Genomic DNA, 14,080 nt, shown 5'->3' with positions numbered 1-14,080 from the left:
GGTGCAGCTCTGCGGTCCGGGTCCCCCAGCAAAGAATCGGCACCCGGCGGGGAGGCAGGACCAGACGCAGGAGAGGGCGTGGCCCCGCCGGGGAGCTGGGCGGAGTCGACGCTGCGGCGAAAGCGGGAGAACCCGGCGGTGGGCGGAGCCAAGTGTCTGTGGGTGGGGCCCGGCTCTGCGGGCCTCGTGGGGCGGAGCCTCTGGCTCGGGGAACGCCGCAGAGGGAGGAGGGGTGGGCGGGGCCGCTGTGAGGGCGGGGCCAGTGTCTGCAGTGGGCGGGGCCCGCCGCAGAGTGGGCAGTGCCGGCCGAGAGTCCTCTGCGTGCGGCTGCCGCGGCCCCTCCACAGCGTCTCTGACAGCCCGGGCGGTGCGACCCGCGACCCTTCTGGCCCCGCGCAGATACCGCGGCCTCTACCGCATCCAGAGGAGCGCCCGAGTGCCCTCTCTCGCCTCGGCGCCCGCATCCGGGGCCATCCGTCCCGCCGTCGCTGCGGAGGCCGCATCTGGCGCGCATCTGGAACCGCCCGGCCGGCCGCGCTGGAGCCCGCGCCCACCCTGGCCCGGCCGCGCCGGGAGCCCTGCCCGGAGCTGGAGCCGCACCTGGAGCCGCGGGCCCGGGGCCCTGAGCCGCGCAGCCGGCGCATGGTGAACTCGCTGCTGTTCGGGGAGATGGCCTTGGCCTTCGGCTGCCCGCCGGGCGGCGGCGGCGGGGGCTGCCCTGGCGGGGGCGGCGGCGGCGGCGGGGCCGGGCCGGGTCCGTCGCCGGTGACGGCGGCGCTGCGGGACGACCTGGGCTCCAACATCCACCTCCTGAAGGGGCTCAACGTGCGCTTCCGCTGCTTCCTGGCCAAGGTGCACGAGCTGGAGCGGCGCAACCGGCTGCTGGAGAAGCAGCTGGAGCAGCAGCAGAGCGAGCGCGAGCGGCGGCTGCGCTACAAGACCTTCTCCCGCGAGCAGGCCGTGCAGACCGGGCCCGAGCTGCTGCGGCCCCCAGCGCCCGGCGGCGGGCACGGCCTCGGCAGCGGCGCGGCGGCCGGCGTCAACGCCAATGCCGTGGCCCTGGGCGGCCTGCCCCCCGGCGGCGGCTCGCACCCGCAGCACTACGGCCGCCTGCCCGGGACCATCTGGAGCTACACGCAGGTGCGGCGCACGGGCGGCGGCGGCGTGGAGACCGTGCAGGGCCCCGGCGTGTCGTGGGTGCACCCCGACGGCGTGGGCGTGCAGATCGACACCATCACGCCGGAGATCCGCGCGCTCTACAACGTGCTGGCCAAGGTGAAGCGCGAGCGCGACGAGTACAAGCGGAGGTGAGTGGCCGCCCCTCCCCCGCCACCCTGGGAGGGGGCGCCCAGGTCCAGGCTGCCGCGGAATGCGTGTGCGGGACGGGGGCCGGGCGGGCAGCTGGTCCTGGCAGGTGGGCTGGAAGCTGTGTTTGCAGAGTGCCTTACACATGCCAGGAAGGCCCAATTATCTAGATCCCAGGATGGGGGTGGGCGCTGGCTACCGTGGGGGCCACCTCGATGCCGTCACTGGTTAGGCACATTGTTTTCTAGGTGACATAATAACTATCTGTGTTTTATGTGATCTCATTTAATTCTCAGCACAATACAGCGTGTAAGGCAGACTTATCCTCATCTTATAGATGAGGAAACCGAGGTGCAGAAATGCTAAGTGACTTGCCTAAGGTGGCTTGGCGAAGGAGTTGTGAAACCAGGATTTCAACCAGAGATTTTAACCACTCCTGGCTAGTCTGTCTCCTAGCATAGGTATTTTTCCCAAGGAAGTAGGAAGTAGGCTTCCCTCCCTCAACAGATGAAAAGAAAAACTCTAACCAACCCACTGCCTTTTTATTTCTTGAATTAAATGAGATCATGTGTTTGAAAATGGATGGATCTGCCCCTGCCCCCTGGGGCCAGTGTCTGCCGTCTTGCTCCAGCTCTGTAACGTCCAGCTTGCTGGGTTGGATAACCACAGCTATAGCAGACTGCTCACAAGCTTTTATAAAATGCCTCCTTTCATCCCTCTTCTCCCCACTCCCTGAGTTTCATGGTTTATTGAGCCCTAACAAACTCAGCCTTAAAAGCCCCCAGGAGAAGATAATGTTGGGTTGGAGACTGGACATTGAATGGACTGAGACCACCATCTCTGGCTAGAACTGGGGTCCAGACTCTTTAGGACTGGCCAGTGCATTCCTGCCCAGCTCACATTCCCCAGCTGGGAAACTGTCATTGCTTCCTGCCTGCAGTCTGGCCAACAATACTGTCTGCTTGGCTTTCTGATGAGAGGAGAGGGGTCTCCTATCCTCCTCCTCTTCCCATAAGGGTAGAGGGGTCTGTCTTTGGCATCTCAGACCTGGCTGGGGGAGGGGCCCTCTGGCCCTGGCAGTCGCTGTTCCAGGCACGGGCAGCCTTCCACTCGGAGTTATTGGCTCTGAACTCCAGGGCTTGGAGGATGTACTGAGAAGGGCCCTTCCTTCCATCTCTAAAGGTCTGCCCAGGGAGCTGGGCATAGGTCTCCTTCCTTATTCTCCCGTTGGACAGGCTAGCAACTGGGTAGGATTCAAATGCCAGCCTTATACCTGCTGGTGAGATTATCAAACCACTTGAAATCCTGTTTGGTCATCCGAGAAATGGGAATAATAAAATCTGCCCACAGTTGCTCGAGGGGAGAGCAGGACGGTGATGCTCTTCGGAAGGTATAAAGTAATCAAGCTGATGTTATTAAAGAAGATAGGCACTTTGTCAAGCTAGCGGAGAGCAGAAACGCTGAGAGTCCTCAAGCTCTCTCATGCAGCGCCTCGCTTCCTGGGGGTAGGTCTTACACTCCACTGGGAGATGGGCTTCTCTCCTGAGTTACCTCTTTCTCTGGAGGTACTTGAGAATGGCCCACCTGGTGCCCTCTCTCCTGCGTTACCTCTTTCTCTGGAGGACTTGAGAATGGCCCACCTGGTGCCTTGCCACATAGAGGCCACCTCTCCGCCCCTCATGGTCAATGTCACTGGGGCAGGCTAGGGAAACAGGCACTTGCTCTCGATGGTGAAACTGGGGAGGGATGGGCCGGGCCCTCCTGTCTGCCACTGTTGATCGTGTCGTCATGCCTCAGGCTTGTGTTGTGTTTGTTTTATTGTGTGTATGCTTTTTTGGACCTGGCTACTAAGGGGATGGGAAAACCGTGCCCAGTCTTGGAGGGAGATGGGTTGGCATTGAGCAATGCTCTATTCAAGTTGCACCCAGGGCGTGGGGTGTGATGTCAGCTTCTGGTGCTGGCCTGGAATGAGGCGGTGCTGCTGAGACAGGTGGAGTGCGGGCGTCTCTCTTCCCGCCCTTCTGGGATGCGCGCACACCTCTTCTTCCATGTTGTTTCTGAAGTTGACTCAAGACTTATGTTGAATTTTTCCAAAGCAAGTATACTCCTTTCCTGGAGCCTCAGTTTCCCCATCTGTGAAGTGAGGTAGGTGGGCTAGAATTGTAGTCCTTGAAACCCCAGGCTTTCTTAGAGATGCTTTAGGGGTTCCTTGAATAGCTAATAAAAATGATCATTTAAAATAACATTAAGACATTAATACAGTGATAAAAATGTGCTCACTCACCTTTAAGTTCTTAATATTAACTCATTGGGTTCCACTAACACCGTAACTTGTTAATAGTATGTTTTGGGTACCTCCTAAGAATTTTCTTTGGGAAGGAGGGCAGACATTTGATAAACATTTTTTAAAAACTTGAAAAACCACTGGGCTAGATGATCTCAAAGGGTCTTCCCAGCCTTGGCAATATATAAATCTGAGTTTGAGCTCCCAGCCCGCTTCTGATCCCCTGGCCATAAGAGAAGTCACCATCTAAGGGATGAGACCCAGGTGTCTGCCTGTACTGCTGTGGCCACAAAGGGTTTTAAATCATCCCAGGATGTCTATCACAGAACTCCAAGCAGTGATGCCCAGAAGGAGCCTAACCCAGAAGGAAAAGGTTCCAGGGTTTCCCCTGGTCCACCTAGAGGAAACTGCAGCTCCAGAGACCCCCACTTGCTTCCCCAAAGGACAACTTGGGACGTGAAACTCAGCGATCTTCAAGCCGGAGGCGTGTTGAGTTCCACCTTCGTGGTTTCTGGCCACGTCCACGTACTGCCACCTGTGCTATTGCTTACATAAAATATTTTAACAACTTCATTGAGGTACAACTTACACATCACAAAAGCTGCCCATTTTAAGTGTACAAGTCAAATTCACAGAGTTGTGCAGTCATTACCACAATTCCGTTTTAGAGCATTGCATCACCCCCCAAAAAGATCCTTCGTGTCCATTTACAGAAAATTCCCATTCCAAGACCAGCCCAGGTAATCACGGACCTGCTGTCTTTCTAGAAATTGGCCTTTTCCGGACATTTCATAGAAATAGAATCATATACTCTGTAGTCTTTGTGTTTGGCTTTTTTCAGTTAGAGAATGTTTTTTTGAAGTTCATCCATGTTGTAGCATGTATTCGTAGGCTGTTCCTTTTTATAGCAAAAAATATTCCTCTGTAGTGTAGCCCATATTTTGTTTATGAATCCACCCAGGCATTCAATATATTTTAAATTTAAAACGTCAACCGTATACCACCTAGCATCATCTCATGTGCCATCAGTGGTCCACGAACCGTGATTTGGAAACACCAACCCAAACCAGAGACCCTGGCCTGGGGTGCCTGGGCCCTGGCCCCAGTCACCACTGCTTTGGTTTTCCCTTGGCCCAACCAGGTCTTTACCACGTGGGAAATGTGGTCGCTGAAGCCACAATGAGGACAAGGTTGTCAAGCGTTGATTTGGAAACCAAAACAAACATCTCTACTCTGTCACCACCCAGGGCCACTAAAATATCCTGTTCTGACTTTGCAAGCTGGGGGCTTTTCCCTGGAGATTCCCACTGAGTTTATCTGAACTTAAGAGTGGAGAGTTCCCTGAGTTGGCATCCAGGAGACCTGGACTTTAGGTCCAGCTCTGCCACTAGGTGCTGTGTGACCTCTGGCCAACCGCTGCCCTCTCTGGGCCTCAGATCCTCCACCTTTACATGCAGGAGTTCCTGTAGGTGAGCTCTCTCAGCTCCCTACTTGAGGTCCGTGACTCCAGGAGGCCCGCGTCGTGGCTGATCTTTCTGCGTCTGGAGACCACAGCGTGTTCTCTGAAGCCTTTCTCTGTTCTGGGCTCCCCCTTCCCTCTCTTGTCTCTGCCCCAGATGACTAGGGTCCAGGCTCCAGGCATGGGCAGTACTGGTCATCCCATCCCCCAGCTTAACTGGTTCAACCGTTTCCCCTCTCTTCATTGGCTCCAAGGAAGGACGCGGGAAAGCTTTCAGGTTGTCAAGAAAAAGGTCCCTCCAGCCTGGCAGCTGCTGCAAAGTTGCTCTGGGCTGGTAGAGGAAGTTGCCCTGGGCTGGTAGAGGAAGTTGCCCGGCATGGTAGTGCTGGCCTAGCTGCCTGTCAGACAGGGCGACTCTTTTGGGGGCCTGGTGCCCCTGTCCAGAAGCCTGTCCAGCCATCCTGGCCCCCTCAGGCCCAGTGTGATTTGCAGCTGGCTGGCCTTGTTCCCTCCCGTGCGAGGGGCTGAGTGTATGCGCCCCCCAGTTGAAGTCAGCCTGGAGGCTAGGTTTCTTTTTTCCTGGTGCCTGGGGTGATTGGAGGGTGGTTTGGGAGCCTGGAGAGACCACTGTGATCATCCAGCCTGGTGGTTTTCAAGTGGGCTTTTTAGAGCCCTGGAGTCCATAGCAGGGCGCCTTGGGAGACTTCAGGGACAGTGGGAGGCTGAGCACCTGAGATTTGACCCATGTTGCCCACCGTAACTCCATGCTTCTCTGACTCCCAGATTGTCCAAAAAAGATTACATTTTAAAAAGTGTTCTGCAGTTTTTGAAAAGAAAGAAACTGCTGATTCAGCTGAGTGCTTTCATTTTAAAGGTGGGGAAACCAAGGCCCAGAGGGGGCTGTCTGTCTGTGCCGAACTGGGCAGACCTTCCATCTGCTGTGCAGAGCTGGCCTCCCCACCTCGACGTGATGCCCGCATCATCTTCCTGCAGTCGAGGCTTTGTTAGGTTCTTTCCATCTTTTTGTGTGTCTGCTTTAAACATTTTTTTTAAAAAGCCACTTTCTGGGATGGGAGGGACTTTTGTCACAGCTATTTCTGACTGTGAGCCGGAAGGGGCTGGGCTGTCGGCCGGAATGAAGGACTCCAAAAAGGGATGGTGGGTGGGTCAGCTGGAGTGTCCCCTGCCCGTTCTCGTCACACCCCAGGGGGGCCCTCAAGCAGGTGGGTGCTGGCCCCTGAATGTCCCAAAGCTCGAATGCTGCCCTGGAATAGAAAGCTGAGGGCTTTGTTCCCTGCCACTCCCATTGACACTTTCGTTATTTCTGAAGCTGGCACCGATACGGATTCTTGATTTCTGATTTTCCAGTGAGGCAGCCTTTGATGGTGGAACAGGGTTTCACATCCTGGCTCTGCCACTGTCCGTGTGAACATGGGCAAGTGGCTTGGTCACTCCAAGCTGCCCGTGGAGCTCCCCGCTTTGTCCTCTGTAAAAGAGGGGTCATCTTGTTGCTCTCCCAGGGATTGAGAAGGAACAAATGAGGTCTGGTGTTAAGGTACCTGGGGCCTGGCAGGTTTTGGGCATGCCTACCCACTCCCCAGCCCAGCCCCTTTCCCCTGGCAAAGTCTGTTCCTTTAATTTACAAGGATTTCTCAGCATGGCCCTGACTGCCTAACAAGTCCATTTCAGGGCACGTTGCCGCTCTCTCTGTCCCACGGAGGCGCCAGAGGTGGTGTTGGGGGTGGAGGGAAAGGGCTGCTTCTTTGTCCAGCATCTAAGAAGCCTGTTTGACCTACTCTTAGCCGTTGATTTGTGCCTCCGGAAATCTCTCGCCATCCCCCAGCCCTTTCTCCCAACTTCCTTTAAGAGAAACACACAAACCCCTCCATCTAACGCCTCGGGTCTCTTGAGAACTATATTACAGAATCCCTTGGCTGGGTTGGCATTCTCACTGGGGACAAATTTGGGAGCGATTCTCAGAGCCTCAAGCTAGAGGGAGGAGAATGAGGTCCCAGAAAAGAAAAGGAAGCAGGGAGACAGCTGACGCTGAAGATTCCTTCTCAGAGGAATGCGAGGCGGGGCTTTGCCTTGGCAAACGAGACCGGATGCGGGGCCCCTGGGTCCCCCTTCCCCCACGTGTATGCACAGTCTCACACACATGCACACACACACACGCACACACATGCAGATGCACACACCAGGCTCTCCGTTCAGTCCTGTAGCTCACGTCCCCACACATGACTGTATTTGAAGGACACAGAAGGGTAGACCTGGAATTTGAACACGCCCTTTGCTGCAACGAGATGCGTTGCCTTCCAGGAGAATTGATTTAAACTGTGCCATGTGTCAGTGACACCGGAGGCTGTGGGCTTTGCATTTGCAGTCCTGGCTTTTGATCGCATTGAGAGGTGAAAGCTGGCTGGCGTTCCATTTATTTCCTATGTCGCGGATGGCTGAAGGCCCGGGACGGGAAGGAGGCAGCCCTGCCACGTCCCTGTACTCAGGATGAGGGATGTGTTGCTTTTTCCTGACTTTCTGCTGTCAGGCGGTCCTGAGCGCCCACCACCTTCCACATCACAGCCCTCCACACCCGGAGCTGTAACTACCTGGCATGTGTCTGCGCCTGCATCGACTGGAAGCTCTGTGGGGGCCGGCTCCAGCTCTGGCTTCGTCTCCCACTGGCAGAGCCCAGCCAGGACCTGGCCAAGGTCCATGCTGAGTAAATACTCATGCAGCAGGGAGGCCTCTGTGTCTGGCTGCTGTGAGCTAGTAGGCCTCCAGGAGGATGAGACAGAAGACGGACGACATAGACCACGTCCAGGGATTCGGCTGCTTGTGGAGGGGATGGCCTGCACTTGGAATCAGAAGGTCTGGGCCAAAGTTCAAAGTTTGAATGAACCCCCAAGCCTGGCAGTGCTGGGTGCTGGGGCCCCAGGGCAGCAGTTAAAAGCTGAGTGAGCTTGGGCTAGTCACTGCCTCTCGAGCCTCAGTTTCTTCATCTGTAAAACAGGGATGCTAAGCTCTGTGTCTGGAGGTTGTGGAAGAGGTAGATGGGCTCACCTAGCTACAGCACAGCACGTGTAAATGGTCAAGTTCGGAATGATTTCACAGGGCAGAGAGTGGGTGCCCTACAGAGGCTGAGCTGCGCTGGCCCTGTGGGGTGGGCAGAGGTTGAGAACCAAGCTGGAAACCGGGAGAGGGTGTCCTGTGCCCTTCGCTGGCAGCATCTGTGGGTCGCACAGCCCTTTGAGCATTGCCAGACTGTGAGGTGCTTAGAAAATTCCAGGCCAGATGGGAGGCTGCTAAAGGTTTGTGACGTTGCCGCCGCCTGCCCACCAGGGGAGTATCCTCCCACCCACACTGGGCACCGGGCGCTTGGCTTCCTGGGCAGGATGTGGTTTCTCATTGTAGATCTGGTACAAGAGAGGGTAGTTGTCACCCAACAGTAAACCTGGCAAATGGCAATGCCTGGTTCTCTCGAGGGTCCGTGGAGCCCAGGTTCTGCTCTGGGTTTGCCTGCAGTGTGGTCTGCTCTTCACTATGCCCACCTGGGAATGGGGACAGTGGGAAAGTGGGCTTGCCCAGCAACCCTGTGAAGACTGCATTCTCTCCATAACGTAGCACAATTCCGTGCGTGCCATTTAATTGCTTGCCTCTCAGTTTGTTGCTCTCTAAAATGGGGGTGGGGTTTCTTACAAGTGCTGCTTCTCAGGGTGGAGGTAAAAATCAATTCAAACAGTGCAGTAGGAAAACATTTTGCAAAAGGGTTTGAAAATAAATCAATATGGCTTAATGCTCCTGTTTGTTGAGCACCTACTTTGTGCTAGGTGCAGTGATAATTATGAGAGTAGTCCCAAGAGGTGGGAAGTGATTATGCTCATTTTACAAGTAAGAGGTTCAGAGAGGTGAAGACATCTGTCCCAGATCTCGCCATGAGTCCATCTGCTTCTCTGGACCCCAAGGTCAGTGCTCCTCCCAGAAGGTGGCCTTGTCCCGTGTCCCTGGAGGTTGGCGAAGGCTGGCTCCGGGTGAGGAGGCAGGCAGGAGGCACGGGGTCTCCCCAGCACCTGTCACAATATTGCCACGGCGGGTGGCAGAACAGGAGGCGGCTGCTGCACTGGGAAGATTCCCTGCTGTCACTTTACAGTAATTATTTCTTGAGAAAGCAAATGAATCACTGGCAGTAGCAGGCAGATGAGGCTCCCGGGCCTGTCCAGGCCCCTGCTCTTTGGAGAAGGTCTCACTGGGGGCTGGCAGGGCTGGCAAGGGAAGAGTTGGGGAACAGGGAACACATATTATGACCCGTCTGGTGGTTTCCATGAGGTCTCATTTAAACCCGGTGGTGGCACTGCAGGATGGAAACCGAAGCTCAGAGAGGAGAAGTAACTTGAAAGTCAGGCTCAAGATCCAACCTTTATCCTGTGCTGTACCCAGAAAGGGCCATGCCCATTGCAAGCTGCTTTCCTGCTGTGAGCCTCAGTTTTCACTTCTGTGAAATGTCGTCTAGCAAAGCTGGGGCAGGCTGTGGATCTCAGACTCTGAATTAATGCTCTATTTATCTTGCCGGGCCCCTGAGTGTCCTCAGGGCAGCAGCCAGCCAGAGGTTCTCATCCATGGATCACCAGCAGCAGAGGGCCTTGGGCGCTCTGGTGGCTATTTGGGAGCTCGCCTCCGCCCTGGGCTGGAGTCTCCCTAGCTTTTGCTTTCAGTCAGTGCTGTGAACTTTGCCAGGGAACAGGGAAGTTGTTACAATCATTTGACGCCTCTTGTTGGGGAAGATGAGACTGCCAGGTGTGGATGTCTGAGGAGCCAAAGAGGTGGTGTTCTCAGAACAGTGGCTGAACACCCACCATGGGCCAGGCCCCTGCCCTCGATAACTCAGAATCTGGGGACATAGACAAATGTGTCGTGCCATGTGGCAGCATCACGTGATAGCAGCATGTGCCCAGTACCTTCTCCAACAGTGCTTGTGGATAGTAGGAGCACAATAAACATGTATTAGTTAATGAATTTCATTAAATATTTATACAGCATTTACTCTTTGCCAGGCTTCATTCAAAGCGGTTTGCAAACATTTAATTCATGGAAGCTCTAATAACCCTGTGATTTGGGTACTGTCCTTAGCCCATTTTAGAGATGCTAAAACTGAGCCACAGAGACAGGGGAGGGAACTGGGCCAAGACACCTTGAAAGTGGCAAGCCCAGGCTGGGTGTGGTGGCTCACGCCTGTGATCCCGGCACTTTGGGAGGCTGAGGCAGGTGGATCATGAGGTCAGGAGTTCAAGACCAGCCTGGTCAAGATGGTGATGGTGAAACCCCGTCTTTACAAAAAAATTTAAAAAATTAGCCAGGCGAGGTGGCAGGCGCCTGTAATCCCAGCTACTCAGGACCCTGAGGCAGGAGAATCACTGGAACTTGGAGGGTGGAGGTTGCAGTGAGCCAAGATCTCACCACTGCACTCCAGCCTGGGCGACAGGGTGAGACTCCATCTCAAAAAACAAAAAACAGAAAAACAACAACAAAAAAAGAAAGTGGCAAGCCCAGATCTGACCCCAGAAAGTCAGGCTCCAGTTCCAACCTTAAACCTGTGCAGTACCAGAAAGGCACGGCCCTTTCCTGCTTGAGCCTCAGTTTTCACTTCTATGAAATGGGAGTAATAAATCTGACCTCATGAGGCTGTTTGGAAGACCGTCTAAAATGGTACCTGTGGAGCACTTTGAAAACTGGCAAGTAGAGTGCCTGTAGGGACTAAATCCTTGGGAGTCCTGAGCTCTACCTGCTCTGCGGTTTCTTTTCCAACTTCCCATGCAGCCTGAAGCTCTGTGTAGCCCCATGCAACGCCTTGTCCTCTCTTGCCTTTACATTCACACCTCCCCGGATCCTGGGATGGGATGTTGGACAGAAACCTGCTGTGTTAGACAGCTTAGGGGAGAAGGTTTATGTGGAACCCAAAAGCTGGGAAGAGAGGAACCTGCAGCATATATTTCTGCTGCCTGTCAGCTCTGAGACCGCGGGAGAGTCACTCTGCCTCTCTGAGCCTCTGTTTCTTATCTGGAAAGTGGGAATGGTCACGTTGCATGGAAGGCAAGGGCGATGATGGTGCTCTGATTCCGGCTGCCGTGGCAAAAATCACTAAATAAGGCTGGGGGTTCTGGGGAGAGGAGCTGGGCAGGAATCGAATGGCATTTGGACCTTTGCCCTGGCAGGAGCCCCTCCACGTGGCCGTGCTGGGGGTGGGGCCTGTCTCTGAGATGCTTGCTCAGCGCTCTCTGGCCTGCGTGCTCCGACTCTGGGATGTGTGTTCACACAGACCCTGCTCATCTGCTGCTCGATGGAGAGAGGCCCCTGCAGTGGAGACAGCGCCTTCCGCCCTCTTAATTGGCCATCTTTATTACTTGGGTTATTTAAGACGGTTCTTGGCTCGCTGCCGCCTGTTTGCTGTCTTGGGGGAGGGGAAGAGCTACTGGTCTAAGTAGACCTTGTGAAATTCCCCGGCAGACAGACTCCTCTCTGTATAGGGTCAGCCCATCTTCCCAGGGCCCACTGGCACCCCCTTTTTGCTCCTGACCCACTGTGGTAATAGGCAGAAGGCCATCTTGGGGGGTGGTAGTGGAAGCTTTAGGGAAAGCTTGTTGCAAAGTCAGGACCAGAGAGTCTTGGAGGTCTGGGTGGGACACTGGTGAGACCCTGGGGTGCCCCAAACCCAGGGATTCTGGAAGGTACCCAAGCCAGTTTAGAGCCAGTCAAGGAAGGCTTCCTGGAGGTGACATCACCGAGGTTGTTTTTGGAAGGTTCAGTAAGAGTGGAAGAGAAGGAGAAAGGGTGCTCCAGATAGAGAGGACAGCTTGTACAAGAGCCTGGAGTTGAGCTGCTGTGCAGGACACAGTGTGGAGCTGCTCCTGGTTCCTGGGCTTGAGCCTGGCACTGCCAGAACTTGGCCTGTCCTATGCTTGCTTCTTCCCTGTCTTGTCCCCTCCTCCCTCCTCATGCTCTTCTTGGCTCTCATTTTCTGTCTTGCTCTCCTTTCCTCTCCCTCTTTCTTTCTTGTTTTGGGCACAAGCAATCCTCCTGCCTCGGCCTCCCAAGGAGCTAGGACTACAGGCACACACCACTACACCCAGCTAATTTTAAAAAAAAAAAATAATTTTTGTTGAGATAAGGGTCTTGCTATGTTGCCAGGGCTGGTCTTGAACTCCTGGCCTCAAGTGATCCTTCTGCCTTGGCCTCCCAAAGTGCTGGGATTATAGATGTGAGCCACCATGCCTGGCCGAGTCTTGATATTACATTGCAGTTGGTTTCACACTTGCCTTTAAAGAAAATATTAGCATTTAAAACATTAGGACTTAAAATTTGCCGGGTGTGGTGGCACGCGCCTGTTATCCCAGCTACTTGGGAGGCAGACGCAGGAGAATGTCTTGAACCTGCGAAGTGGAGGTTGCGGTGAGCCAAGATCTTGCCACTGCACTCCAGCCTGGGCGACACAATGAGACTCCATCTCAAAATAATAATAATAATATAAAATAAAACATCAGGACTCATCTGACTTGGAGACTGAAGGCTTGAACTCAGCAAGCTACTGCTGGCAGAGCCAGAATTAACCTGGTGCCAAGTTGAGGGACCTCCAACTTGTAAGTTATTCTTTTTCTGAGCCCTAAGGCATAATTCAGTTGTGGGGAATTAAAAAGAAATTGCTTCATTTGCTCTTGCTTCATGTTTCCTGTTGGCCCGTGATTTGGGCCTTCTCTTGGGTGGGAGCTCTGGCTCTGAGGTGACACTGCTTGGAGTTGTGTTACTGCTCTGAGCCTCAGTTCTCTCATCTGTAAAATGGGGATGACAGTCTTAGCTTATGAGGTTGCAAGGATTTGATGTTGCCTGCAGAGTGCTAAGTGTGCCGCTGGGCCCTCAGCTGTTACCGCTCCCTCCCTCCTGCCCTGGCCTGGCTCCCACCAGCCCCTAGGCCCCAATTTGTACATATAAAAACATGTGCAAATCCCAAAGTACTATTTGTCAGGCCACATCCCCAGACAAGGAGCTCTGGAAACATAATCTTTGCGGGGAATGAAGGATCAGCCTCTATGGTTCACCCAACTCCAACATTCTAGGCAAAGTTCTCAAGCCTTCCAGCTCCAGGGCTTACCCCGGAGATGAGGAGACAGGGCAGCCTTTCCTGGGCCAGGCTCACCAACACCCTGTGGGTCTCATCATTCCATCCCATCTCATACAAAAGGAAAACGGGGCACAGTGAGAACTGCCTGCTCCCTCCCCCTTTGGCTGAAGACTGGCCTTTTGTGTTCCGAGCACTTCCTCTCCCCAGGAGAGCTGCCTGGGCAGCGAGGAGGAGGTCATGTCCCCTCTCTTCTCGAGCAGACTGTCAGCACAGGGTGACCGGGAAGGCAAGACCTGGCATTCAAGGCTGTTTCCAGCGCAGGGTGTCGCCTGGAGCCTGTGGCTCCTAGGAGGGCCTGATGGAATGTGGACATGAATGGGGAAGTCTTTCGCTGTCCCCACCTCCCTGGGGATCATGGACTGTCTCAGCCTCCCCCTTGTGTGGATTTGGAAGCAACCTCAGGGGGTCACATTGCTGGTCTGAGGTCTCACGATGAGGTAGCGCCAGGACCAGGATTCAAACCTGCCTCTTGCAGACTGTTACCGAAAGTACTCTCTGCCACACATGCGAGCTCATTCTGGCAGGCTGAGATACGGGAGTTGAAAGACAGGGGTTCAAACCCTGCCCTGCGCCCAGCAGCAGAACGGCAGCTGTTCCTCCTTCTGGGCCTCCGTAGGCGATGGGTGGATGGTTTCTGTGTTTTCATGGACTGCCTTGTGAGGCCTTGTGGGTGAAGGGCCCACTCTCAGACCTTGGCAGAGGAGTGACGTTGAAGGCTGGCTTGGCATTGTTTTTCCAGGGTTGACGTCAGGGCAGCTGGTTTAGGGTTTCATCTGTGAGACAAAGGCTGCTTTGTAGCTTCTGCCTGGTTTAAGCCCAAGCACATCACCCCCCAAGGTGGGAAACGAGGTGGAAGGGATTGCAG

At 54.7% G+C, this 14,080-nt stretch overlaps 1 protein-coding gene across 1 annotated transcript in view; it reads left to right on the top strand.

The window, feature by feature from the left end:
- The first annotated feature begins 314 nt into the window (after positions 1-314).
- IFFO2 (intermediate filament family orphan 2) overlaps positions 315-14,080 on the top strand; it is a 50,454-nt gene continuing 36,688 nt past the window's right edge. The window contains exon 1 of the mRNA XM_025366688.1: positions 315-1,307. Coding sequence (XP_025222473.1) covers positions 643-1,307 — 665 coding nt within the window. The 5' untranslated portion in view covers positions 315-642. The remainder of the gene's footprint in view (positions 1,308-14,080) is intronic.

This window comes from Theropithecus gelada, chromosome 1 (assembly GCF_003255815.1).
Source record: "Theropithecus gelada isolate Dixy chromosome 1, Tgel_1.0, whole genome shotgun sequence".
Classification (NCBI taxonomy): domain Eukaryota; kingdom Metazoa; phylum Chordata; class Mammalia; order Primates; family Cercopithecidae; genus Theropithecus; species Theropithecus gelada.
Note: the sequence above shows the minus strand (reverse complement) of the source record. Positions and strands in the feature narration are given on the sequence as shown.